Below are 27929 nucleotides of genomic sequence, written 5' to 3'. Positions count from 1 at the left end.
AAAGTTATTTTACATCTCGTGTTTTTGAGTCCCTCGCTACGCTCAAGATTCTAACTTAGAATTCAATTATGGAATCTTTCGCTTACTCGGGATTCAAAATCAACACTCGCAAGAAAAACCAACATTCCTCTCTTGTTGCACAAGTAACTATTTGAAACGTTGGCTTGTAAAAATGTTTGTGAACTCGACTGAACAGCATTTGTTTTTGTGCAGATGGTGGGTAACGTGGTGGTCTTCGTGTGCGTCAATATAGTGGGCGCTCTGATGCATTCGCTCATGGAGACTGCGCAGCGGCGCGCGTTTCTCGACACACGAAACTGCATCGCGGCGCGGCTCGACATGGAGGACGAGAACGAGAAACTGGTAAGAAATACTAACGTGTTCCCTCGCTGATTCACTCGCTTATGGCCTTCTCCATCAGCGAATGCATCAGCGAGTTAACACGCTTGGCAAGGAGGGCGAGGACGAAAAACAACAACAACTACCTATAACCACTTACACGACATGGTGTCGCGCTAAAGCGGGATTTACATTACGAAATTAGTGGAGTGAAATTGATTTCGTGACAGTGGTTAGTGTCGTCGTAGTAGTCGTATTTTTTGGTGACATTAGTGTCATGTAACTAATTTCGTAGTGTAAATGCGACGTGAAAAACTAATGTCGCGAAAGTAACTGCGCTGTGCGGACGTGTATAGATCTTCGATGCTGATGGGACCGTGGTCACTGCGATACTGTGAATTTCACGACACTAATTACTTCACGAAATTACTTTCGCATATATCGAAACTACTTTCGTGAAACTGATTTCAACATGCACGACAGTAATTTCGTAATGTAAATCCCGCTTAATGAATTTGCTCATGGAGATGCGACAGCGGCAAGAGGGCGGCACGACCATACAAGAAGACATCCTAATCTAAACTACAGATTTATATAACTTGTTTATTTATTAGTTTTATAACTCTAAACCACTTTCGGAAACAGGATGTTAGGCAGTTCCATAGCACTATTGTCATGTTCTATGACACTATTAGGTGATGCTTATGTGGCAGGATGCACGATATCCAAGTGTTATTACAATAGCATCGGAAGAGAAACTTTAACAATTGAAATGTATCGCCACATCGATAGCCTATAAAGATTATATTGCACACTGAATTTAGACATCACGACTAGCCAGTGTTCGATAAATCTAAGGATCCATTACACGTTCATTCCCTCATTTAACATACAAATTACATCTCCGGCCGTGCCGCGGATACTAAATAACGGTTTACATTTACTGATCTACTTTTATGGTCAGCCGGTGCATTTCAATCTGTTTGCTATGTCTCCATCATCTAAAAGGGGACACTTCTTAAATAAGGCTTGTAATGTGCTATAATCATTAGCATCTATATCATGAGATGTTCTTCTAGTGTAAATCTAGTGTTTTTACAAAAGTATTTGTATAAGCATCATTTGGTTGGAAAACGAATAGTTCACTGATTTTCAGTTGCTACGTATTTAGCGGACCTAAAATCTTGCTCGGACTCGTGATTTTTTCGGGCCTCACGATATTTGATATTTTACTAAAGCTCTACGGCGGAGGAAAACTTTATGAAAAAGTCGACTAATTCCAACAAAGGTTGGATTTCCCTCAGGATTGCAATGTCGCATATATCAGTCGCTTCGTTAAAAATGCCTATGCCCAATCTTGGAATTACGTTAGAAGTGCGCGTTTAATCTTCGAGACAGTTTCTGTGTAATTGGCCGAGAGTATCGAATCAACCCATAGGGACATCTGATAGCTCGGCAAATATCTTGTAGACCAGGGCTTGCTTATAGACCGAAGCATGTTGCGAAGTTTACATATGAAGAGACTTGTAAGTTATATACGTTCGTGTATTCTAAATAAAATCTGTGATCGCCTGGTTTCTTAATGTGATGTGCTTAGATCTAAATCCAGATCGCTTCATAGTGGTCCAGGATTCGTCGCGCAATGCTAGACGTAGCTCTTAATGTTTAGTTACCGTCAACCGGGGTGAATAGGGATGGCTGGGGTGAATAGGTACAAAACTTAAAATTCGATTTACCTGACAATTTCTTAAAAAATACCCACACATATTGTATCATACAAAATTTATTATTATTTTCAATCGAATGATACAATTTGTGTGGGTATTTTTTAAGTTTTGTCCCTATTCACCCCAGCCATCCCTATTCACCCCGGTTGACGGTAGCGACATAGTGGCTTATGAAACGTCAGATAAAATAGCCAAATTGCAGTCTAATCATCGAGCTGAGACGGTTTTTAATTGGTTTATGGAATCAAGGGACATCTGGCGCCCCGCCAAATCCCTTGTAGCTTCCTCAGAGCACGTTATGCAGTTTACTAATGAAGAGACCGTTGTAGTCGCGTTCGTGTTTCGAATGTCCAATAAGTGTTGCAACACCTGCACTAATTTCTGCATAACTGTCTAAATCTTTTTTTTTCTTTTTCTTTTTTTTGTCGGTAGCTTGTTCTTACAAGCAACCGACGTCGCTGGTTCACTGTAGGCCGAGCACATGATTGACGCGACAGTATCTCGCCGCGAGATAGACTACCCGTCTTTTACAAACTGTATGAAATATGAATTAAAGGGGGACGGGTAGTCTATGTCACGGCGAGATACTCTCGCGCCAATCATGTGCTAGCCCGGCTGGTCATATGTTAAGTTTTTCGCGACCATACCAGCCTTGAGATCGAAACCAAAGGTCAACAAAGTAAAATAAAAATAAACTCGTAATTAAACTACATTTCTTAAACCCTTAGGAGGATTAACCTCCGTCTTAAAAAACAAGACGGAAAATCATTGTTTATACGTGTAATAAATACCAAACAAGAATATTTGACAACCAGCGAACTACATCAATCTAAACGTTTTGAGCGTTTCGAATCGTAGATATTTGTTGGGCTATTGAGATTCAAAGTTTGACATTTACAACTCACAATGGCAACGTTGTAGGCCGCCGTCGCTTGTTTTACTCTTCGTGTCTAACACGGATTTACTGGCACGATCAATCTTGATACTTGGAAAAAGTTGTGGTCCCTTATTATACCTAGTTATTATTAATAACTAGATTATACGAAACTTTTCCTTTTAATGTGGCGCTGTTGCTCTATTTGTTGTTTCTATAGTTTACTAAGTAATACCTACTTCGTAACAAAGTACCTCATTCATAATGATTCTATTTATCGGTCCCAGTTAGGTATATCGGTCCCACAAGAAAACATTACGATGAAATCCAACATATGGATACAGGAGGAGTAAAAGTTTATCAAGTCATTTCATTCTTATTCATTCTTCCAGTTTCTGATTACTCGTAAATCCGTCATTCATCAATTCAATTCGTCAATTACATTTTTAATAATTATTAAAATATGTGATACCAGTTATTGAACTTTTTTCAATGTTCAAAAGAAACTAAGTATGTATTTAGGTACCTACTTACACAAATCAAATAGCTTCAAATAGCCCAGCATAAAAGCACAATTATTTATCAATTACAAATATTTTGGTTAGAGTCTACTACTCTACTCGTAGACATTTCTGTTTCGGATTGATTTATTTCATTTCACTAAATAGCATACAATTTCCTTGGTAATGCCATAGTATTTTACTGGGATTGGACTTCTTTAGTAATGACATTTCAGAATAATAACTACATGAAAAATGTGATTGAGTAGGTACATTATGTATTAAGTAACGAGGTTAATTGTGGGTCCACACCAAGCAAACTAATGCAACGTCACGATTTACAATTGCAACAATTATCAAGCCATTATTTTGTCACCAGGAACGATTACTGCTGTCAGTGCTGCCACAACACGTCGCTATGGAAATGAAGAACGACATCATATCGCCGGTAGAGGGCCAGTTCCACAAGATCTACATACAAAAGCACGAACAAGTTAGGTTAGTATTGTTAAACACACAGCCAGCCAAGCGAATGCCACCTTTATTGCGTGTTTTTTTTCTGTATAAAATAACTTGAATACAATATACTGCACGTGGGCGTAATAATAACAAATACTTAAGCTACCTATTGCAATGTAAACTATGTGTTGCTCTTTAAAGAAATGGTTATAAATTATTAGAAGACAGTGAGTGATATGAAAATTAGAGTACCGTGACTGAAGTTACAATCAATATTTTCGTTGGCGCAATGTGTAAAAATAAATTATTTGTATTATTCGGATCTTATATTTTAATGGCAACTGTGTATTATCTTCGTATGATTTGCTTGCCAAATTTACATTCTCACTGCATATAGGTACTTAGGTATGTAGTTGCTCCATGGAAGTCAATAACATTTTCGTCACAAGCATTATTGCTTGACAATGGCGGAATTTAACAATGCTTCAAGTACATTATTATTTAATGTGGACTGCACATCAGTTAGGTGATAGCTACGTGTTCGCGGGATTTGACATGGAAACTGAGGTGTCCTTAGTCCTGGGTCGGGCACCATAAGTACTATAACTACCTAAAGCTTTAAAAAATGTACATCCGGGAGAAACGTTTAGTTACTTTTATATTTTTACGTTAAAAATATGATATTGTCTTTGGTTACCGCGATAGTTACTTATGAAATAAAACTATGAAAACGGATTATATCGTGTATATTGAATTTATAATACATCCCGACGTTTCGAACCCTTTACCCTTAAAGGTGACTGTCCATTTGTAACTGCCGCTGCACTGCAGTTGCGACGTTACGCGGTGCCGCACTACTGTAGCAGCACGACTGCGGCTGTTGCGGCGTGCAGTTGCGACAGCGTTCGTTGATGGCTTGTCAATGTCAAGTCATATAATGTCAGACGTACAAATAAAATACTAATTTACTTTTGTATTTTTTACGTGAAGAAGCGAGTGACGATAATGCTACATGCTACATGAAAAAGAAGACCAGTTTGCCTTTCTACAATAGTCAGATTCCGACGAAGGCAGCTACGCAATATTAATAAAAAATCTGATATTTAATGGTGATCCTTTATTCAGATAATATTGCCGATTAAATGAAAAGCAATTCAACATTGAATGAGACTTAATAATTGACGAAATACAATCAAATTACTCAAATAAAATTAATGCAGAGGAAAAATTATTTTTAACATTAAGGTAAGTTCACAATGTGAAATTTTCTTCCCTATCCTCTTGCCTAAATGCGTGACCACCAGGTGACCACCGCACACAACAATCCGATGCGATAAATAAAATTATTTGTAAGAGCTATAAGTAATTGCGCAATTTACACTTCATATTGTCAAGTTTCCTATTTGAAACTGAAACACAAATTAAAATCCCTCTTGTGTTGCAGGTGTCCATGGGCGGCACGGCACTCTTTATGAAGAAAGCTATTGCCCTCACCTTGGCCGATAGAAAGAACTTCAAATAAATTAATTTGAATAATAAATGGTTTCCTCGTGTTGGTGTGATGAAAAATTGCGTGTTGCACTGTAACAAAGTTTGTTTAACCCTCATGCCTTAAGACCCCCGCAACTGTCAATATTCTAAATTTTAAACCATTCGCTTCTCTCGTGGTTCAATTTTGTATCCTTTCGTATGTTTGGATATCAATATATTACCAGGAGGTATCAAAAAAAAACCTCTTTGCTCCTTGTAATAAAAATTAATGATTGCTTCGTTTATTTAGCTCAGGAATGGCTTTGCAAATTTTGCAATGACAAAATTAGAAAGTGTCGCCATAAACGACATTATATAATATGATATTACGACTAGAGTTGCCAGGAATATTCGGCAACTATTCGGCCTATTCGGCCACTTTGCCGATTATTCGGTATTCTATTTGCCTCTCTATCGCTCGTGCCCTGTCGAGCTTATAGCTATCCTCGAAAAACTACAAAAAATTAAAAGAACAGTTTATTTAATGAATTTATCATGAAATGATAAAAAAAATCACGTAGGAAAATATAGCTTGGCCAGGATTACGGAATATTAAGTAATATAACTTAGTTTTATTGGATGTATATACTATAGTAACTACATCCAACTCCAACCGTAACTTGGCTGAAATCAGGGTAGCAAAAATACAAATGCAAGTTACATCATATATTTTGTAAGTGATTCGATTCGTAAGGAGATTTGATTCTTAAAATTGTAACAAGCGTCCACTGTTAAGGACGCTTAGCACCTTGTGGATTATTTCTACCTATTTGTTACCATTGGTTAGATATTGTATTACATGCCAATTTTGCTTAATTTATTTGATAAACATAAATCTTAATATTAATATAGAAAGAGCATAATACAATACAATAGGTATTAATAATAAATAACATAATAATTAAAACTAATAATAAACTAAACATCTAATATGCGCCTCCACCCTGCATCGTACCCGGCTCAAAAGTTCCCATGATGCCTGCAGCATTCCCTCGCTGCACTGCATTTGAGATCTGTTGAATCAGGTACATTTTGCTAATTATAGGTATTCTGCTATTTCAGGTCATCACGTGTGGTCAGGTCATTTCCTTTTTAGATACGGCTGTGGGATATGTACAAATTTCTAGAGAAGGCGGAGAATGTAAAGTTATAGCAAGAATAGTGCCTGGGCATAGATTTAATAACAAACTATGCAATTATTTTCTGGTTCAACAAGAGTAGAACCTTTTTTTTTTTTTTTTTTAGGGGGGGAAAAATGCAATTACGCATACCACTCGGGCGCGGGGACGAACCCGAGTGGTTATGTGGGACTCCTTGTTTTAGGCTGATGGGACCCCAAGTCTACCCACTAAACAACCCCCCCGTTTGTCGCCTCGGTGCTGTAAGGCGGGGCCACGGGAACACCAAGTGCACACTACCGTGACCTCGCAGCGGCCGGCTGCTAAGCCCCATCTCCGGGAAATTGATTTCCCAACCGGCATTTGGGGCGTGCCTACGTTTTTTTTTTTTGACACACCCTTCGCTTTGAGGACCTAGTTTTAGTTAGATGGCTGTCGTCCCCGTGACTGCCACCCCTAGGCCCTCGTTAAGGCGGCAGGCGGCGGTCATGGGCGACCCGCCTCCGCCCTGCTCTTTTGCGCCGCAGCGGGTGAGCTTCCGCAGCCTTTTCCCGCGCGCGCTCCGCTGCTTCTTTTTGGGTCATGATCACCTCGCAGAAGGTGGTCATAGCTTTCCAGCATCGTTTATTTTCTGTCATTGCCTTTACGACGGTCGGCAATGACAGATCAGGCCCGATTGTCCCAACCAAGTTATTGCGCGGCGCCACCCAACTTGGGCATTCCGCCAGCGTGTGCTGCGCTGTGTCTTCTGCACTGTTGCAGTGGTGACACGCTGGCGTTGGCTCCCGTTTGGCCTTCTCGCACAAGTATTTGCCAAAACACCCATGGCCCGAGAGTACTTGTGCGAGGTGGAAAGACACCACACCGTGTTGTCTACCGATCCATTCTTCGAGGACAGGCTGAATCGCGCCGACTGTCCAGTGACCGGCGCATGGATTCTCAAGCCTCTCACCCCAGTTTCGGAGAACGGTGACCTGAGCATTTGTCCGCCAGCGTTTCACTTCCTCAAGCATAGGCTCCGTCTCTCTTGCTCGTGATTCCGCAATCCGTCTATACACTTCCGCCAGGGCTTTTGCCTCCAGATCCCAGGGTGGGGTGCCGGCCAAGGCGCATGCTACATCACTGGAGATGGTGCGATACCCTCTAATGGCCCTTATCGCCATGATCCTTTGGGGTCTTCGTAGAAGGGTTTGATTTTCGGCGCTAAGGGCATCTACCCAGATGGGTGCACCGTACAGGGCCATCGACCTCACTACCATCGTGTATAGACGGCGGCATCCTACATTCGGCCCTCCCACGTTTGGTAGGAGTCGGCTAAGCGCACCGGCTGCTCCCAGAAGCCTAGGAGTCAGGCGCTTGAAGTGCTCCTTGAAGTTCCACCGGCTGTCGAGGACGAGTCCCAGATATTTCAACGTCGACCCAACGCCGATGGGAACTCCACTCACCACAAGTTGAGCGCCGGCTGGAGGTGCTTTTCGGGGTCCATGAAAGCAGATGGCCTCCGACTTATGGAGAGCCACCTCTAGACCCAGCCTACGGATCCTTGTAACCACTTGAGCCACTCCCGCCGTTGCCTTTAGTGACGCCTCCCTGAAGGTACTAGCCTTCGCTGTAACTAGGGTGTCGTCGGCATAGCACGTCAGTTCAATCCCCGGAAGATTTCTGCCGCGCAGCACCCAGTCATACCCAATATTCCACAGGAGTGGTCCTAGGACCGATCCCTGCGGAACGCCGCACGACATGGTTTTCAGGTCCCATCCATTATCATTTGGCACTGGGTACTTGACAGCCCTCTCTGATAAATACGCCTCGATAATCTTGCGCAAGTACCTCGGCACCGTGTGGTGTCTGAGTGCCTCCTTGATGCAGCCCCAAGGCAGGGTGTTGAATGCGTTTGATATGTCCAAAGATACTGCGAGGACCACCCCGCCTTGGGACACTGCCTCCTCTCTCAGGGTCTTAACTCTGGCGATCGCGTCAACTGTGGATCGGAAGCGACGGAAACCGAACTGATTGTGGCTAAGATTTGGCCCCACATTTTCGAGGTGCTTAACGAGACGAAGCGAGATAATACGCTCGAAGAGCTTGCTCACCTCGTTGAGCAAAACGATTGGTCGATAAGCCGATGGTGAGTCGACCGGACGTCCTATCTTTTGCATAAGCACCAGTTTCCCTGTTTTCCACGTCCGCGGAAACCGGCCCTGTTCGAGACATGCACTGAATAGTGCTCTCACCCGGGGTCCAAGTGGACCTAGTGCTAGTACCCAAGCACGGCCTGGTATGCCATCGGGGCCTGGTGCTTTAACAAGAGTAGAACCTACATCAACTTCAACTGAATGCTAATAAACAAAGCCCTCATTGTCAACCTCACGTGCAGAACATGTTGAACATATAATGTATACACTTTTTTGGGAAACAGGTTTTTCCTAAATTAATAAAAAAGTAAAAAATAAGACTGTTTTATTTTTCACAACTCTTTATTAACTTTAGTTTTGTCCGCCATGATCATGATATCAGCAGCTTGAACCTTGAACTGCAACTTGTACCTGGAAATTAGAAATTATCTTTTCAGTTTCATCAAATAAGTTACATACTCGTATATGTATGTCTGTTTATTGAATTTAACTTCAAAGCAGTAAAACGGAGCTAGTAGGGCACAAGCTGTGTTAAACGGTTTGTCTTTAGATATTCTGGCCACATCATCACAGAAAATAAATAGGTAATAGTGACCCGACCACAAAAATGGACTTTTAAATATTCGTAGTAAAATAATATTAATTTTATACTTACATCGACGTGATCCTCACAGCAATAATGTGGTAACAACTTGAAGTATTCCATTCCACATTTACTTCACGACAACACCGTCTTTCACGTAGGTCTTCGCGGACTATTATTTTTGTAAATCATTCCCACGAATGGGAACAACGTTTTTGATATATTAAGCAATCAGAATCTACTGTTTAGGGTGGTTTAGGTATCAAAATTATAAATCAAATCGTAAAAAACTAGCGGTTTAACTGAAAATTTTCATTATGACAATTGATGACAATGACAACTTTGACGTGAGTGACGGATTTATTTACTATGGTTCGATAACTTTTATTATACGATGACTTTATTATATTCAGCCTCGCGAGAAGGTCAAACTAAGGTCATCAGTATATTTGTTGAAATATCTTCAATCTTCGATTATTATATCACAGCAAATGTCGGAAACTGTTTAAAAACCTCATATCTCGAAATGGTTTTCGAAATAGAACATTTAAAAAAAATGAACAATCCTAATTGTGCATGCATACAACTAGCGCGGTGCGGGTTGTACACAATTATTGTGTACAACACACACGTTTCCTTACTGGCTCTGTGATATGGCTCAATATAGATTAGCAAAAAAGTTTACAGTAGGGACAGTCGCCATCAGATATATCGGAGCGACCGAGGTGCTAAAAATATCTGAACACTAGCGCCTTGACAATAAAGGCATGTTCAGATATTTGTGAGCTCCTGGGCCGACCCGATATATCTGCGATATATGGCGACTGTACCATCGGGGTTGTAAAGGGGGGGGGGTCCTTGGGTGTAATAAGATCCTTATTAGAACGTAGTGGTTATATCCTCTTTGCTTAGAACTACTCATATCTGTGACCCAAAGACATTTCAGTGCAGGTGACAGATTTGACGTGCGGTCTGCAGCCGCAGTTGAAATAATACACTAAATACGCAAAAATGGCCATGCTACGTGCAGTCGGCCTTGTCATTAATTTTACTATGGAAATTGACAATAACACCGACGTGTCGGAGCAGTAGTGCAGCTGCGGTTGGGAAAACGTTAAAATCACCATATTACGTGCAGTCGATATCGTCATTCATTTTACTATGGAAATTGACAATAACACCGACGCGTTCAGGCCGCTGCAGTAGTGTCGGAGCAGTAACGCAGCTGCGGTTGAAAATGGACAGTCACCTTAAGGGTTGTATTATCAATTCAATATACGGGATGTATTATAAATTCAATATACGCGATATAATCCGTTTTCATAGTTTTATTTCATTAAAAATATGAGTTATTTTCCAAATCCAATACAATACGTATAACCCGATATTAATAGTACCTGCCGAAATAACGTATCTACACACAATATTTATTCTAGGTAACCTTCAAAGCTAAATATATATTTTGCTTCTAAGGTTACCTAGAATAGGTAATCCGCATAGGCTCGAATCATATTCTAGAAACCGCTTTCGATAACAATTTATGAGTACAGTAATGCGAATAAGTACCTAATAATAATTCTAGCTATTGACTGGGTACAGTATAGGTGCCGCGTTCTAGTAACAGAGGATGTTGCATTTACGCATCAAGGAAAGCAAACAGGCGAAACGTAAACTGATGCGTTTTTGCACGAGCCATCAACTCTACTGCTAAACATTGTAATCGATTGTAAGGAGTGCGAGAAAATGAGTCACGATTTCGAGAATTTATAGAACTAAAGTGAATTCTGGAAACAAAGCACGTATTGAGTTTTACTATGTTTCGATCCTGAACGGACGACGGAGCACTTATTTGCGCAGACGGTGGCTTGGCAAGGGTTTGACAGATATTGGACGAAGCATTTGTATTTTGTAGGTACAGAATGTCCGTTATGGTATGGCTGCACTTAGCCAATACTGACATTGTAGCGACAGAGCTTTGGGTAAAGCACTCAATTTATGCCGTATTTTTATGCCGTTTAGTACAGCTGGGAGAGATCCCTGAAAGAGATAAGTTCGCCTTTGTACAAATGACGTGTGTTTTTTCCTGTTTTATGTTTCTTTTTGTACAATAAAGAGTTTTACTACTACTACTACTACTACTAAATTTATTATACAGGGCGAAAAAACTGTTTGCATCAGTATGGGGAAATAAAACTCGTAAAGTATAGATTTTGTATAGTCTGTTGGAACAATGATATAATATGGTTTCTAACTTCAAAACGGATAAATTAACCCATACATCGTAATATAGTAAAATGTAATTGTTACAAATTTACAAACAAAACAAAATGTCAGGTTTCGACACTAGTTTTACTTACACTAAAGGAGTCGAAAAGTGGTAGTCTATAAGTCTATAGTCTCATATTATAGTCTCCGAATCGACGCTAAGGTAAGGTAGGTCCGTACCTATAACCTCAAATTGATAATTATAATTTTAGACAATTAATAATTTAAACTGATTCACTTGTATTGCCATTATTATACGAATACCTATTTGGGAAGACTGTGAACTTGGCAATGTACCTACGTCTATTATATCACATGTATGTATTTCCATATTTCCAATTATAGTAATCCGTTGTAGGGCTTGAGGCAATTACGTCCGTCTACAATAGTAGCTACGTGTCGTACAGCACCTACTTTGCAATTTATTGGCAGTAGAGTATCTTGAACGCTGCAGTTTTGGCCGCCGTCCAAATTGATCTGGGAACGGTCCCCTTAAATTGAATAGACACTAGACCTATAGTGTAAAATTAAAAGACCGGATTTCTAAGCGTCATACGAGGGCTTGCTTCAAACATAATTTGTCATAATTTCGATTGTGAAAATTCAATTTTGTTTTCGGAACTTATCTAACTTTGGGACTGGGAGATTCACCATCAGCTTTTCAGTGACAGAAAAATTGCTCCTACAACCCAGCTCAATCTCCACATAAGTAGGTGAAAAAACTGGTGGCTACGAAAATTCTTGGTGCATATTATTATTTAGTCGAGCGTCTGGTCGAACTCGGGTATCTTTGCGATGTAACCGGGTATTCCGGGTAAGAGCCAAGATAAGGACGACAGACTCATATAAAACTCGGTGCAATGTGCCGACTTTATTAAAGTTAATAATTCTGAATTAATATACAGGTCTGACAGTTTTGGTTCGTTGGCGATGAAAGCTTATGCTTGTTCCTACCAGTTTTGGCAAGCCGCCGCGACCACGCAAGTCTTAAACATATGATGCTTACCTGCCCGTAAACAAATCTTTCACTTCCTATAAGAAGAATGTCTATGGAATGACAATACAAATATTTAATTGTCTTACTGATAGTTTTAAGGAACTACCAATTAATTTATTAATTGTTGATATAATAATATAATAAAGTTGATATAAAAAATAATATAATATTGTTGACCATATTTACGTTTCAGATAATTGGCTTGTTTTGTAAATATATTTAAATTAAAACCAATAATTTCTGTTACAATTTAGTTCGAATTTTTATTCCTACAATTTAATAAATGGCAAATTGAACGAATGATAAATCATTAGCATAACAGTTACTAAATTTATCAAGATACGATGCTCGACTTAAAATTGGCACTAAAAGCTTCATGTAGGTAAACCTACATTTTAGTGCCAAATTGACACATAAGGACAATTGGTAACATTAAGTAACTATTTATAGTTACTTAATGTTACCTCTACACTACACAATGTGTTGTTATGTGCAATAGTACATATACTCTCATGCGGCGGCTTAATTTAATGTTATTTCTTGTGATTTCGTACCGATAGCAAAGGAACGGCGCCAAAAGCCATCAGCCCAACATTGAGGTTACCCGCCGTTCCCCGAACTAATTGTGCTGCACTATCGGCGGCAGCCACCGTAAGCGATGTACTAGTTAAGATTACCCTTATCGACCACTAATTACTTGTCTCTTGATAAACACCACTCGTGTGTTCTTTCATGGAAATATGATGGTTTAATGCATATTTTCCATGCATATTGATTCACCAAAGCTGACGTGATTGAAAATATTGAAATGAACAAGAAACGGATGACACATGAGCATGGCCCGACATGGTCTTGGCTGGTTTAATTTTTTTTTTTGATCAGCAGGTGACTAAACTTGCTTATTCTAAACTAAAAAAAATTAGTTATGATAAACAACTACGAAAAAACGTTTTCTTAAATCGTCTATTTCTTTAATCTCTGTTTACTTAAACACTAAACACCCTATCTCCTACACAAGCTCCTAAAGTATTAATCGTAGAGTAAAAATAAATATGACCACTATATAAAATTTTATGTACAAACTTTTTGTCCGAAATAATTATAATGCTATTCGTGAAGATATTCGAGATATGAGCAAAAAGTGGTATAACTGTGCCAATTTACAAAACTACTCGAATTATTTCTCCTGATTTTATGAATTTTCTTGAACTAAACGTGTTGTCTAAACTTTTGACAAGCAGAAACGTCTGCGAACGATGTTATTAAGCTTAGAATACATTTAAAAGTGGAAAAAGAAAGTAAAAATAGTTATTTGTGCAACAAGAGAGGAAAGTTGGTTTTTCTTGCGAGTGTTTATTTTGAGTCCCGAGAAAGCGAAAGATTCTATAATTGAATCACGAGCGAAGCGAGTGATTCTAAGGTAGAATCTTGAGCGTAGCGAGGGACTCAAAAACACGAGATGTAAAATAACTTTGCTCTCGTGTTGCACACATAATTTTTCACCTCAGTAGTGAGAACATATTAAAGGTTAAAATGTATTTCGAATTACACAGAATAAACAAAAAAAAAGTACTATAATATGTACGATACGATACGATACGAGACGGACTGGACCGGACCGGACCGTACCGTACCGTACCGTACCGTACCGTACCGTACCGTACCATACCATACCGTAAAAAAATGTAATAAAAGTATGAAGTTCATGGCCTTCACTAAATTAAAAAGCTACATTGTTTCACTCCCTGGAGTGAGGAAAGTCGCACTTTCCTCACTCCAGGGAGTGACGAAAGTAGGCTTGTTCGAGCTGCTGAGGTAAAAAAAAAAGTAATAAAGTGAATTTATTTAAAAGTGTTGTCTAAAAAACGTCTGTAAATAGAACAAAAACTATGTGTATGTCCGTTTATTTGTTCCGGGTAGCGGCTGATCCAATGTTAACGAACCTTGGGTGAGTTTGGCAAGCGACAGCGACACGCGTCCGTCATAATACATTACAGCATTCGAGATTTCCATCTAGCAGCCGGCCCATATGATCCGAGGTGACGGACGTTGTTTAAATGCTAATACGTATTATTGCTATGAGAATAGCTTTATTTTCTTTTTGTGCTCGGTTTTCACACTTTTTATCTAAATGACGAAGTGAAGACTGCCTAATGCTTTTTCATTGTAGCCATGTTTATTTTTTTTGTACCTTTAAATCTTTAGCATCACATAAATACGAGACACCGTTAGATTCATTTGAGTTGCCAATGTTCTTGACTTTCAAATCAAATGTACGTAGGTATATATTAACTTCTTTGTAGGTTTAATTGAATTATGAATTTTCGTTCTCAATAATATCGCAAACGTAAATCTGCCATAAAGAGCAACAGATACACATGTATTCAATTCTTTCCATCGTGGCGGAACTAGATAGAAGTTAGTCCAGAATATGTGACACTTTGCGGATAAATCAAATATGTATATATGTATAGAGGGATCATTGACCCTCGTCGATGCCCGACTTTCTGTCTTCCAATACATGCGATAAACGTCGAATTATCGTTCATAAATAGACCATTGACAGACTATTATAGGTACATTTGTTACACTTGACTTGTGTATCATAACACAGACGCAATTTGAAATAAATGTCACAGTTTGTCTTCGCTGTAGTTTCGCTCGCCCATTACTTACTTTAATGGGTATTGATCTTGGAACGGCGTGATTTTATTTTATATTTATTTTTGAAGCTCTGATGAAATATTTCAGATTATGTTGCTTACAGGTCGATTGCAATGCAAAAATTTGCTTGTATCAAGAGTTCGACCGTCTCAATTGGGAGTGTAGGACCATATTTAAACTCAACGTCGTGTCGTATCAGGCTGTCAAAGAGAAGTCAGAGGACCGCGAAACATGGAAATTGCTCCACCGACAAGAGACTTACTCTTAAATATATGATGATGATGTAAATGATAAAAAATACAGGACCTGAAAGTTTCAACATTTATGTTTTTTTAACTTCCGAAAAGGAAAAAAGTAAGGGTACCATTCGATTCCTTACATTTTATCAAAAAAAAGATTGTACTGCAACTATATACATAAACGCAATATTTCACCGACAAAAACGCAATTTACTTGTTTTGTCCATACTTCAAAATGGGTTCTCAGTACCCTTGACGTCACGTTCACTTATCGTTTTGTTAGGAGCGTTTCGCGAGTGAAGTACGACTGTCGGACTATTATCATTTCTGACTTTTGTATTCCTTTAATGCAATGGGTCCCTTCAGTCAAATGGACGGCTGTCTATCATTTGTCACCATACATCACGCTCTAACAAGTACGTAAGTGCGAAAGGGACCATGATACCGGTGCTGATCGATTGATACCATCATTAATGAAAATTTGTCATCAAGCCTATTCTGTCAATTCAGTAAACTGACTCATTTGCTGGTTGGATGCGAAATATCTGTTAAAATATGATCTTGCATTAATTTAAGTTCATTAATTCTACTCCATGGATAATTGTACTGCTTGTGTGCTGTTTTTTTTACTAAAGATCATGTAAATAACTATGCACATTGTTAGTTAGATTCACTCTTCTCGTAAAAATGTCTCGTAAAATGTTAAAACGGTGCGCGGTGTAATTAGACTTCGTTGATTGTCTTTTTATATTTTTACGGCTCTTTGTCCCATTGTTTATTTTTTTATACGGGTAGTTTACACGGGCTCTTGTAGTTGTTCTTCCTTAATTATGAGATCATTGTTTGTTGAATGCGATGTATTTTACTTAAACCTTCGAAATCTTATAAGTTGTCATATAGTCGTCTTCGTAATCATGATTGTATCGTCGAAAGATCTGCCGACGGTTATGTCAATAAGTAAAATTAAATTTAGTATGGCGTAAAAGAGCCAGCACTAAGAAACACTGCAAATGATTTCTTATTTTTCCAAAATTACAAAGCACCTAATGTATAACATCGACTCAGCCCCAAACGCCTTCCGTTCCCATAGGCCCAGTACAATTGAAAAAACTGGAAAAACTCTTTGGCAGCCGCTTTCAAACGTACATTTGCCAAGAAAGTCGTAATACTTGACAAGTTGTTGTGAAGTTTCCTCGATGTAACTGCCAACTGATCGCCCGCAGAGAAATAGCGGGTGTGACGCAAATGGCAAAAATCGCAATAGATGTTTTTCAAAAAATCTTTCCTTGATTTTCCTTAGTTCACATGGCAACAGACATCTCCTTAAAGTTATAAATCCCTCCTAATTATAGTTGTAGTTACCTACGTTATGATAGGTTAGGGAAGTTTTGGTCCTCAAACTAGAACTCAACGCTGTTGCTACTGATTCCATCGAGTAAACACACATAAACAATAAGGGCCACTTGCACCATTCACTAACCCGGGATTAACCGGTTAAACCTGGAGTTACCATTGTTACCAGTACAATTTGACACTGGGTTAACGGTTAAACTGGTTAACCCCGGGTTAGTGGGATGGCACTTGCTCCATAATTGCCCTAAGAGATGTCCATCTGTGGCACCTACGAGTGGGACCTGTGATGTGAGCTGCAGCTGCATTACCCGGCACTTCATGTATCTACCTAGCACCGAACAATTTGTTGGAGACAGAGCTAATGTAATCAAGTTAATTAATAATGAAACATCTACAATTTCAATTTTAACGGTCATTGGAGTTGGCAGTCGTAAATGAGTTGGAAACAGTTTAATTGCTTGAAAGAAAAGTTGTTAAGGAACAAATTATTTGTTAAAATATCCGACAACACCGACAAGTGTGCTTGCTTCGACAATGTCCTATGAGCAAGTAGTTCCCACCGGCTTGCCTAAGTTTCAGACAGTTAACAAATTTTCCTTAGGCTCGTTGGGAAAGGGAGAGCCTATAAGCTCCGGCTTTCTTACTTATCTTTTTGATACAACTGGTGAGTAAACGACAGTTTTGAAAGATATCGTGCATGTCCTGCTTGATTTCTTAATATTGCAAATAGAAACATCGAAAGCGCGAGATGGATTTACCGTTACTTGAATTTTCGACCTTCTTGGTGTTATCTCATAGTTCTGATAGGTACTGTGACATATCAGTAGGTACTAAAAAAACTGACAAACTGACAGTCAATCCGCATTGTCGTGATGGATAATTCATTTTACGCAACGTTCTGATTTCGACAGTGATGTGTGTGATTCAAAGATATGTGCTGCGCCTTCTCAAACGCATGCTGAATCATAGCGCGTATTTAGCCTCGGCTCTATTTGCTCACTAGTTCACTACATTGTTTAGAGGTGATGCGATGGGATGATACACCGGAAAACCTTATTGTCACTGAATAAACAATACCATGGCATGAATTAATTAGGTTTATACACGCTAATCCTTTATGATCTAATGTTAAGATGTAATTGTTAATCTTATAGACTTACATGAATAATGATTCTTACTATTGTTCTGTTTACTTTGTAAGTACAATATTCAAACGCACTGAGTTATACTACGGTCCATTAGCGCTCAGTGATCAAGTAGGTCGTAATACGTAACTATGTCTATATGTCTAAGTATTAGTGATTTGCTAAGCTAAATTAGACACCCTGTTTGTACGACTGTTATTATAATAAAAGTCCGGAAATAAGGGATTGCCGGCGGAGTGTGATATCAAGGGCCGGGCAAAAGCGTTTGGTAATATGAGGCCGGCAATCCCACTTTCATAAACACACGGACAACATTACCGTGTGTTTGAGAAAATGAAAAATTTCCTCGCCTGAAGCGCCCTTACATGACGCTCAGTCCGTACCACGCGCCCACGCGCCACTATTGGTTTCGCACAATTTCTCATTCCCGGCCTTTCTACGTATCTCTCAACGGCGGCTCGTTTTTAGGGTTCCGTACCCAAAGGGTAAAAACGGGACCCTATTACTAAGACTCCGCTGTCCGTCCGTCCGTCTGTCCTGTCTGTCACCAAGCTGTATCTCATGATCCGTGATAGCTAGACAGTTGATGTTTCACAGATGATGTATTTCTGTTGCCGCTATAACAACAAATACTAAAAAGTACAGAACCCTCGCTGCGCGAGTCCGACTCGCACTTGGCCGGTTTTTTTTTGTCAGTGGTGGAGGTAATGTGCTTGAATATTGCCGGCCCGGTATCCGACTCGGCTGAGCTGGAGATTTTTCTCTCAGCCGCCTACGGACTAAACCCCTCCACCCAGTAGTGTTATGTTGCTATAAACTCGGCGCTATCGGTATACGCGTTGTTTCTGGGTGTGTAGTTGTGTGATCCGGGAAAGATTTTAAGTGTAGTGTATGTGATGAATTGTGAAATGTAGTGTATGTGATGTCTCGTTGCAAGCTTCATAGCGCGTCGGCAACTCAAGTGCAACGATCCTTTGTTCCCTGTCTTTACCGCCTCCGTATCGGCGCGTGACACGAATACAGCTTTAACTACCAAGGCTAAAATGCCGTTTTCCCTGTTCGGGGTCTTGGCTAAAACAAATTAGACGAACAGTTAAATTGACGCATTGAGACTGTAGTAGGTATTAATAATTTACACAACCGCTAATATTATAATTTTACGATTTGAAAGTTAGGACTAGTTATGTGTCGCTACCCACGTGCCTTTTTTGTATTATGCATCCCAAATTAATAGTGTTGCTTTACTACGTATGTATGTATATTCCATTCAAATTTAGTGTGGGAGTATTAGAGATGCGTGTTTTACGGGACCGGTATCTATTGGTACTTAATTGATATCTATACAGATGTCAAACGGAACCTCTGGTTACATTTCGTAATTTTTGTTATCCGTGCCTCCCACTTTGTGCATTGTGTCTATCGTTAAATAATTTTTGTCCGGTACTGTCTCCAACTAATATATCGGTCTCCTGTTCCATACAACCATCCTCAATTTTGTTTTAAAACAATATTTAAATATTTCATGACTAGTTGGTCTCATTATCATCAGGTCGTCACGGATCTGATAATGAGCTACATATTGGAGAAATCGACCGATCCCTTCAAATATTTTAGCCACACTCGTGCATTTGCTCACGGAAAGTACTACATATATACTAATATGGTGAAGTGAAAATGCTGATGAAGACCATAAAATAATGGCATGATAGACTGTTTTGGGAAGTTGGTTCTTTGTTTGTTTACAATAAAAATATATCCAATATTTTTATTGGTTCAACGCCGAGGTACCGAGATGACAGACCGAAGGATAACATAATCTATTTTACAAGTATTATTCAAGTTTTAATAAGGAGTATGGATTGTTTAACGAAATGACTAACAGTACGCTCATAGATTAAGTGCAGTGACACTGGCACTGCGAAATGTAGAGTTTACTCCCGGGATTTACCGGAACCGAAAGTACCGGGAATTCCCGGGATTTAGAGCCAAGCAAAGAACCGAGATTTCAAAATTAAAATCCCGGTACTTTTGGGACTAACATTTCCGGTACAATATTTGACTGTTTTCTGTTACTTAGCGTGAAATATTATGTGTTTCAAAGATGATTTAAAGAAGACAATCTATTTTATCAATCTAAGGCTTAATACTTATACCGCTGACAACATATTAAAATGAAAAAGGAAAATAGTCAATGGGTTTGACAATGCCGACAGTATAAAATTGTGTTGTTTGAGATTTGAAGGGCATAAGTGTTTCTACGATAAACAATTTTATACGAATAATAAGTTATCTGTATAGGTACTAAATACGAGCAAAAAATGGAAAGACATTAGGAATTAATAAAATGCTCCTTTTAATCCAAACACGGTATAAGAAACTCTCATATGATAATGACAATTTAAAATGAATTAAAATATATTACAGTGACATGCCCGTCCTTGGTAAATTTTTAATTCTGTCTGAATAATTTCTTGATTCTTCCTATTGATAGTTCTGTTATTATACAAGGTGTTCACGAGGAAACCGAAAGATTTTAACCACGCTTTTCTGAGGCCAAAAGAAGAAAAAAATGGAATGTTTAGGTCAAATTCGCAAAAAAAAAAAATTTTTTTGTATTTTTTTTCGATTTTTCAGATGTATTTGTACATAAAACGTAAATATTATTGGTAAACTTGTCACTTAAAATTGACTTTTACTTTTTTTTTTCGTAAAACGTAGTTTTTACAAAGTGTTACTTGTCACTTTTTGACATCTATAAATAAGGTTACTTAGACTACGTCCCACAGTGGCAACATCGACATCAAAAATGCGTTTTGCATTATGTAACAATAAAAACTAGTTTTTTTAAAAAATTGGTATCTAAATTAAATCTGAAACTAGGCAAATTACAGAAAAATTTATAGGACATTTTAGTCTTTAAATATGATCAGGAATACGCTGCTAAAATTATTCGGTATCCTCATGTTCACCGTGTATGTCCCACCCTTTTGTCTTTACGTTCGTAGTTCTTACTGTTCTACTACGAACAGCGAACATTATATCAATTAGGGTGGAGTCCAAGGAAGTGTGTGTACCTTCACTATGCTACTTTTTGTATTGTACCAACGTTTAGAGAAAGATTCATGGTCGTTTTACGCTTTTTTTAGTGAAAATTTTGGTAAAAACTGATTTTTAAGGCAGTCCCGAAAGTACTGAAAATACCAGGAAATCTCGGTTTCATTTTTGCCTGGTACCGAAAATCCCGGTTCTTGTAAACAGTACCGCTTCTGCAATCCCTAGCGAAATGTGAACGCTTAATAAATATTTATTCCGTATGGAATGGAAATGCTTCACCTGTGCAGTGTTTGGAACGTTTCCAAATTTATAGGCTACAGTTAAATAAACAATTTTGACTTGTTCATACAGTATGTATAAACAACAATAGGAAGCCATATACTGTGTGTAGACTAAACTTGACTAATGTTCTAACAATAAATTGCTCTGATAATTAGCTTAAGATAATATATATGTACATATTATTCACCATTCATAAGTGCAGTTGCTAGGCCTACATGAATGAAGTATATTTAAACATGAACATTGAACATTAATAACATCTAGAAACAGCATTTTATCATATCACTCAGTTGGCGAAGTTGCTATACCTATAAAGCGCCGGTGGCCTAGCGGTAAGAGCGTGCGACTTGCAATCCGGAGGTCGCTGGTTCAAACCCCGGTTTGTACCAATGAGTTTTTCGAAACGTATGTACGAAATATCATTTGACTAGCGATCCGCCCCGACTTCGCACGGGTAGTTCAACAAATTTACACAAAACCTTTACAAATTATACATATAAACCTTCCTCTCTATATATTAAAAAAACCGGCCAAGTGCGAGTCGGACTCGCGCACCGAGGGTTCCGTACTTTTTATTTATTTCTATATTTGAGTTGATTGAATGAAAGGTAAACTGCGGTTTACGATTTATGACGTATTAAAAAAAAACCAGGTACTTACTAGATCTCGTTCAAACCAATTTTCGGTGGAAGTTTCTATGGTAATGTACATCATATATATTTTTTAGTTTTATCATCTTCTTATGTTAGAAGTTACGGGGGGGGGGGACTCGCGCAAACTATTTAGTTTAGAAAAAAATGGTATCAGAAACATCAAATCATTTTTCATATATACTCCACACGTATGGGTATAATAAAAAAAAAATGAGTTTCAGTTCTAAGTAAGGGGAACCCCCAAAATTTATTGTTTTTTTTTTCTATTTTTGTGTGAAAATCTTAATGCGGTTTACAGAATACATCTACTTACCAAGTTTCAACAGTATAGTTCTTACTGTTTCGGAAAAAAGTGGCTGTGACATACGGACGGACAGACAGACAGACATGACGAATCCATAAGGGTTCCATTTTTTGCCATTTGGCTACGGAACCCTAAAAACCGCATCAAAATCCGTTTCGTAGTTTTAAAGCTTTAAGCATACATAGAGACAGACGGACAGACAGCGGAAAGTGACTTTGTTTTATACTATGTAGTAATACTTACCAGTGGCTTTTCGGTGCGGCTTGGGATTAGTTGCCAAGCGGACCCCAGGCTTCCATGTGCCGTGCCAAAATGCCGGGACAACGCCAGGAAGAAGAAGACATAACATACACAGATATGTGATATGTATGACTAAAACAAACTCGAAGGAAACAACAATTAGTTTTTATTGGCAACTTGTACGAGTTCCTGATGAAAATAAGTAGTAGTAGTAGTAGTAGTAGTAGTAAACACTTTATTGCACAAAACAAGTACATAACACAGAGAGGATACAGTAAATGTGTACAAAGGCGAACTTATCCCCTTAAGGGATCTCTTCCAGCTAACCTTTAAGTAACTGAGAGAGATCCAAACGAAATGGTAGTCAAACTAAGATAACATACATGAAGGCAAAACTTTAAAGAGATAGCTAACCCTAGAAACAACTAAATACAATACGATGCATTAGGTGCAAAGGCAAAACAAAATAACTACATATCATAAAAACAAAAAAATATTAATACATACATACTTAAAAATACATAACTACATCTATATATAAATAAATATATACAAATATATATAATATATATAACCGCACAATCCTACCTGTTTCTTCCAATTGGCATTAATTTAATAGCCATAACGTCTTTAATTTTTCCTTCAGCGACGCCACAGACTGACACTGCCTCAGCGGAGGTGGCAACGCGTTCCATAGCTTCACGGAGTGTACCGTGAATGATTTATTGTTGATTTATAAGATATGAGAAATAAAATAATTCGTTTTAGATTTCCATGAATTTTGCACTTCGAGTACCCACCTACGCCATTTTCTCTAAGCGTTGTGTACACGACAAACAGGTTTCTTATCCTCGTTTGCGGTTAATAGCGCAGCCAATGATAATCACTTGCTTAATCTCACTAACAAGTATCGGGTAAACTGTACAAGGCGTACAAGGAGTACCTAGATTACCGAGTATCGCAAAAAAACTATAAATATTATTTCATTGCTACTTTTTTTTTTTTCAATAAAGCTGTGTCATGTTAAGATAAGATTTGTTATACACCACGAGGAAGTTGTCATTTCGTGCTATCCGAATGAACTTTACTGTCCCTTATGATATTTACAATAATAGGCTGTAGTATGCTAAGTCAGCCTCATAAATCAAGGCATGTCTACATATTGTGATTAATATAGAGCGATATAGTCGATTGTGTCACAACCGTCGAAATTTAATGATATATCATATTAAAATCGATGAGCATGTTTCTATCGTTAGTTATATTAATAATTTTTCAACTTATCTAACATTTGTGACGTACAACAATTGCTTATGTTTGAAAATAAGGCTTTCATTTTTATTCAGTTAATATTTCATGGGTACTCGACGGCTAGAATGTCAGGGTAATAACGGGTTGTTTCATCCGGGGACCCGCTATTTGCATAAGACGGAAAGAAAAAGAGTTGTCAACTTGATAAAATGTAAAGACCTCAACGCTGAATAATAAGGCATTTTTATATTCATCGATAATAACATGTCAATCAAGTGCTTCCGGCAAGAAGTCAAGGTTGGAATAGAGGTTAGCGGTAGCGGCTTATCCATAAATTAATATATTGACAGTCAGAAGATGGCAGAAACGTCCGGCAGGCCAGACAGGCAACCCTCAGCCCGAAACGACTGTCACGTCATATTATCGGGGAAAGAAGCCCTCCACTAGCCATTAGGCGCGTCCAATCGATGTGACTGATGTGCCGCCCTTTGTTCATCATATTACTAGGCAGGCTAATCTATCACAAGCTTGTTGAGAAGTGGACAGGTTTGTCCAAGTGCTCATACATACACAAATTAAGCATACTTAGTACGTACCTTATCTTATTGACTTAAGAACTTAAGATTCGATAAATGCAATAGAATTACAAAAGGTTAGCTATCACTTTTGTTTTGAAAATTCATAAACATGGTATGGAAATAGAAAATGCTGTATGCCAAAGATAGATAAATACTGAGGGCAGTGAGGCTCATAGTTTCAATACTCGTGTACTGTAACGTTATGTCCATCTGCGCTGCGCTGCGACGCATATGGTCCTCAAGGTAAAGTGAGTAAACCGGAGCGACTCTATCTCTGGCTATCTGCCATATCTCAAAAATGTGACTGGTTCGACCAAATCGGGTATTTAAATAGATTCGACTAGAGACCGTATTTGCGACGTTCTCCGAAATGGTACAGATATAAGCTTTTAGTATGTATTATTAAACATTTTATTGTTATGAAATCAATGTTGACAACACCATATTTAATTGTAATATAAAACTGCCGATATAAGTGTACCCACTAATTGAATGAACTAAAAGCTTCATTAAAATGCAATTAACTAACCAATGTTGACATTCCATGCGTGTGTCACAGTTGGGTGAGTGGGTGTAAAAAATATAAAACCAATTTGAGTTTTATTTCTTTGCCCTACCAAAACATGTGCATATTGGTATGTTTGTGACCGACATTTCAAGAAAACAGTCATTTTATTGTCAGTATGTAACCTGAAAACGTCGACTATCGATAAAAACTTTTTAACAAAAAAAATCGCCGAAAAAACTGAAAAGCAAAACATACTAAACCTTTTTTGAACCTGAATAACTAAGTTCTTAAACTAATGTAAGTTTTGAGGAGTCTCCAATGTCATTTAAGTAGTTGCTCAATTTTCTCAAAATATATAAACCAATCGCGATTGAGTTCTACAGACACCTCACAAATGCTAATACACACTGATTTAGTCTACTAGTGGTGAACGCATGACTATAACATGTGTTAAAAACTACTTCATTTTCAGCAGTAGGTACTTAAGATACTGCGATGAATGGTATATAATTATAAAAATATAAAGATTATGCAGTCTTGTTTTTTATTGTTCTATCCCAAAATATACTTAAAAAATGTTATAGGTACTTGGAGCCCACATAACTGACATAACCGACCGCCACCGCAAATACGAATTTCACGATTTTCTCAAGGGGTATATGTATTGCGCAAGGAATTCTTTAGTCAGGATTTGGAACACAAATTAAGTTTTACTGTAATACGAACCGAATTAGCTCCTGATACCTTTGTTGTAGATACAATACAACAAAGGTATCAGGAGCCAATTCGGTAAGTAGATACTTAGGCATTTTATTGAGAACTGAGACATATTTATTTCAATCTCACGTTTCATATAAAAACACGTACCTACCTAAACTGAATGATGCTTACTATCGAAGTTCAGACAGTAGAGACGATATGTAACCATAACTGTTGTCTACAAATTGTTTCATGCCAAAGCGTCATAAAGGTAAATTTTCCGCAGCGAGTTAATACTAACAAAATGGCTGTTGTTTCCATGACAGGTCAGTAAGCCTGGTTTCAGAATCTTATTATTCTAATGCAATTACCTTTCCATGGACGGCTTGTGTGGTCGCCTAAAGGGTGCGGTGGGTGACGTCACGAATTCGGTGTTGCCTCGGTGATCCGGTTAGTCTAAACGGATATTCCGCTGATAGGATTGTCTGACTGTCTGACTGCTGTCTGGGTGCATTTGTATATTTTGTAGCCGTAACGGCACGAGGGAAGAGGGAAGTTTGTATTGCATAAAACCAAGTTTCTCTAATCTCTATTTTAAAGGATAGGTATCAAACCTGTCCTTAAATTTATTCTCTCGTAGAACAACTACCTATTTTAAACTAAAAATCTAGTTGGAATATAGCTTAAAATTAAATGTAAACTATGTAGTTTAACGAAGCATACAAAGTACAAGTTTTATGCTCCAGAACTAGAGGAAGTTGAATTATAAAACTAAACACGCCTACGAAAAGTTCGCTAACTATGAGTTCTGTTTTAAAATGTTCCTCTTGCGTCAATAGCAACTGGCAGGTAAAGTTTAATTACATTTTCACATCACCTATTCGAAAACGGGCTTTTTCTTCCCTGATAGGAGGGATCAAAGTGGCACTTTTTCTCTCTGCTAGGAGGGGTCAAAGTAACACTTTTCTATTCTAGCACTATTTTTCCAGATTTTGCACATTCTTCTTTTATCTTAAATAATATTTTTAAACATCATAATTACCTCATAGAGGTGATGTGAAAAGCAGTATGTTCACATGGTATCAAAATGATTTCCATCTTGGGCGTAGCACACTTGAATCCCTCACTACGCTAAGGATTCTACTTTAGAATCCCTTGCTACTCTCGGGATTCTATTATAGAATCCTTCGCTTCGTTTAAGATTCAATGTACGCTCTCGCCGTAAATATGTCATTTTGCTCCCTTGTGACATAATCTACTATTACATGCCTAATGCCGCAACGTAGCCAAATCTTTTATACGCCTCGCTATTCGACAATCAAGCTGATTGCTGAAAAAGCATATTTTCAGTAACCGATTTTCTCACTGATAGTTTTGTTAAAAAAGTTTTGATCTAAAATTATGAAGCTATTAGTTAGTTGTTTTTTTAATACTTAATTTAAGGAAATGTTTGCCATAGGTTGCCCCATTAGGGTCCATGGGATGTCATTATTTTCTAACAATTCGTTTTACCATGGTGCAATAAACGATTATGATTTTGATTATTATGATGGTGAAACAATTTAATTTGCCACGCGAATAGCGTAGTTCTCTTGGTATTTCCACTCACTTTTGAGTATATCTCAGAATAACTGGTGGGAATCAACGAACTCATATTAGTCATTAACTACGTAAATGAGTTTTTGCGTGTCTCCGAGCAATTGTTGTTGCTCGGTCGATTATGAACAGTTTTTTCGGCGATACCTATCTGCCTAAATTCTGTTAGAGAGTTGGTCGCAATAAGCAATTCAAAATTCAGACATCACACGCCACGTCATACGATAATTCCGATGGAAGACCAACTGCTTGTTATAATGCCATTTCCACCATTTTCTAAATTGAAAACTATGCTGTTCGTTTTGATTGCTTTGATGCGTTTTCTATTCGTATTTTTAATTAACACCAAAATGAACATCAGCTTAGGTAGGTATACCTAGTGGCGTAGCGTGAACTAATCTAGCCGTGGGCGAAATCGCATCTGCGAGGCCCTTTTCTTTCAATGTGCCCGAAGGGGCCTTGCGCGAGGCCCCGCATGGGGCGAGAGGCCGTGGGCGACGGCCCACTTCGCCTACGCCTATTAGCTACGCCACTGGGTATATTTATATTTTAGCGCTTTGTCACAGTATTAAAAAAATGGATGGACATCAAAATTTAGTTTTACCTCTAGATTACCCACCCCCGATTATGTTTGACACCACGCCACCAATAAACAGGCTCTCATAGTAATAAGGGCATTCTCCTACTAGTCAAATCAGTTTCTTTTTTAGAACTGTCAAAACGATTTGCTAATATGGAATTTATCTGTATGAAACATTACACAATGACGTCACGGTAAACTCACCTTCTTTTTGACTGTCTGTCTGTCTGTCTGTCCGAGGCTTTGCTCCGTGATC

The 27929-nt window shown here is 38.4% G+C and overlaps 1 protein-coding gene across 5 annotated transcripts in view; it reads left to right on the top strand.

Moving 5' to 3' along the window:
- Positions 1-27929, top strand: part of LOC134742352 (Ca(2+)/calmodulin-responsive adenylate cyclase-like) — a 132471-nt gene that overhangs the window by 56966 nt on the left and 47576 nt on the right. For all 5 annotated transcript variants that reach the window (XM_063675412.1, XM_063675411.1, XM_063675410.1 and 2 more), the window contains 2 exons: positions 214-363; positions 3820-3938. In XM_063675412.1, the coding sequence (XP_063531482.1) occupies positions 214-363; positions 3820-3938 (269 nt within the window). The remainder of the gene's footprint in view (positions 1-213; positions 364-3819; positions 3939-27929) is intronic.

The sequence above is a fragment of the Cydia strobilella genome, chromosome 6, assembly GCF_947568885.1.
Source record: "Cydia strobilella chromosome 6, ilCydStro3.1, whole genome shotgun sequence".
Classification (NCBI taxonomy): domain Eukaryota; kingdom Metazoa; phylum Arthropoda; class Insecta; order Lepidoptera; family Tortricidae; genus Cydia; species Cydia strobilella.
This window is presented reverse-complemented; position numbering and strand designations above follow the sequence as displayed.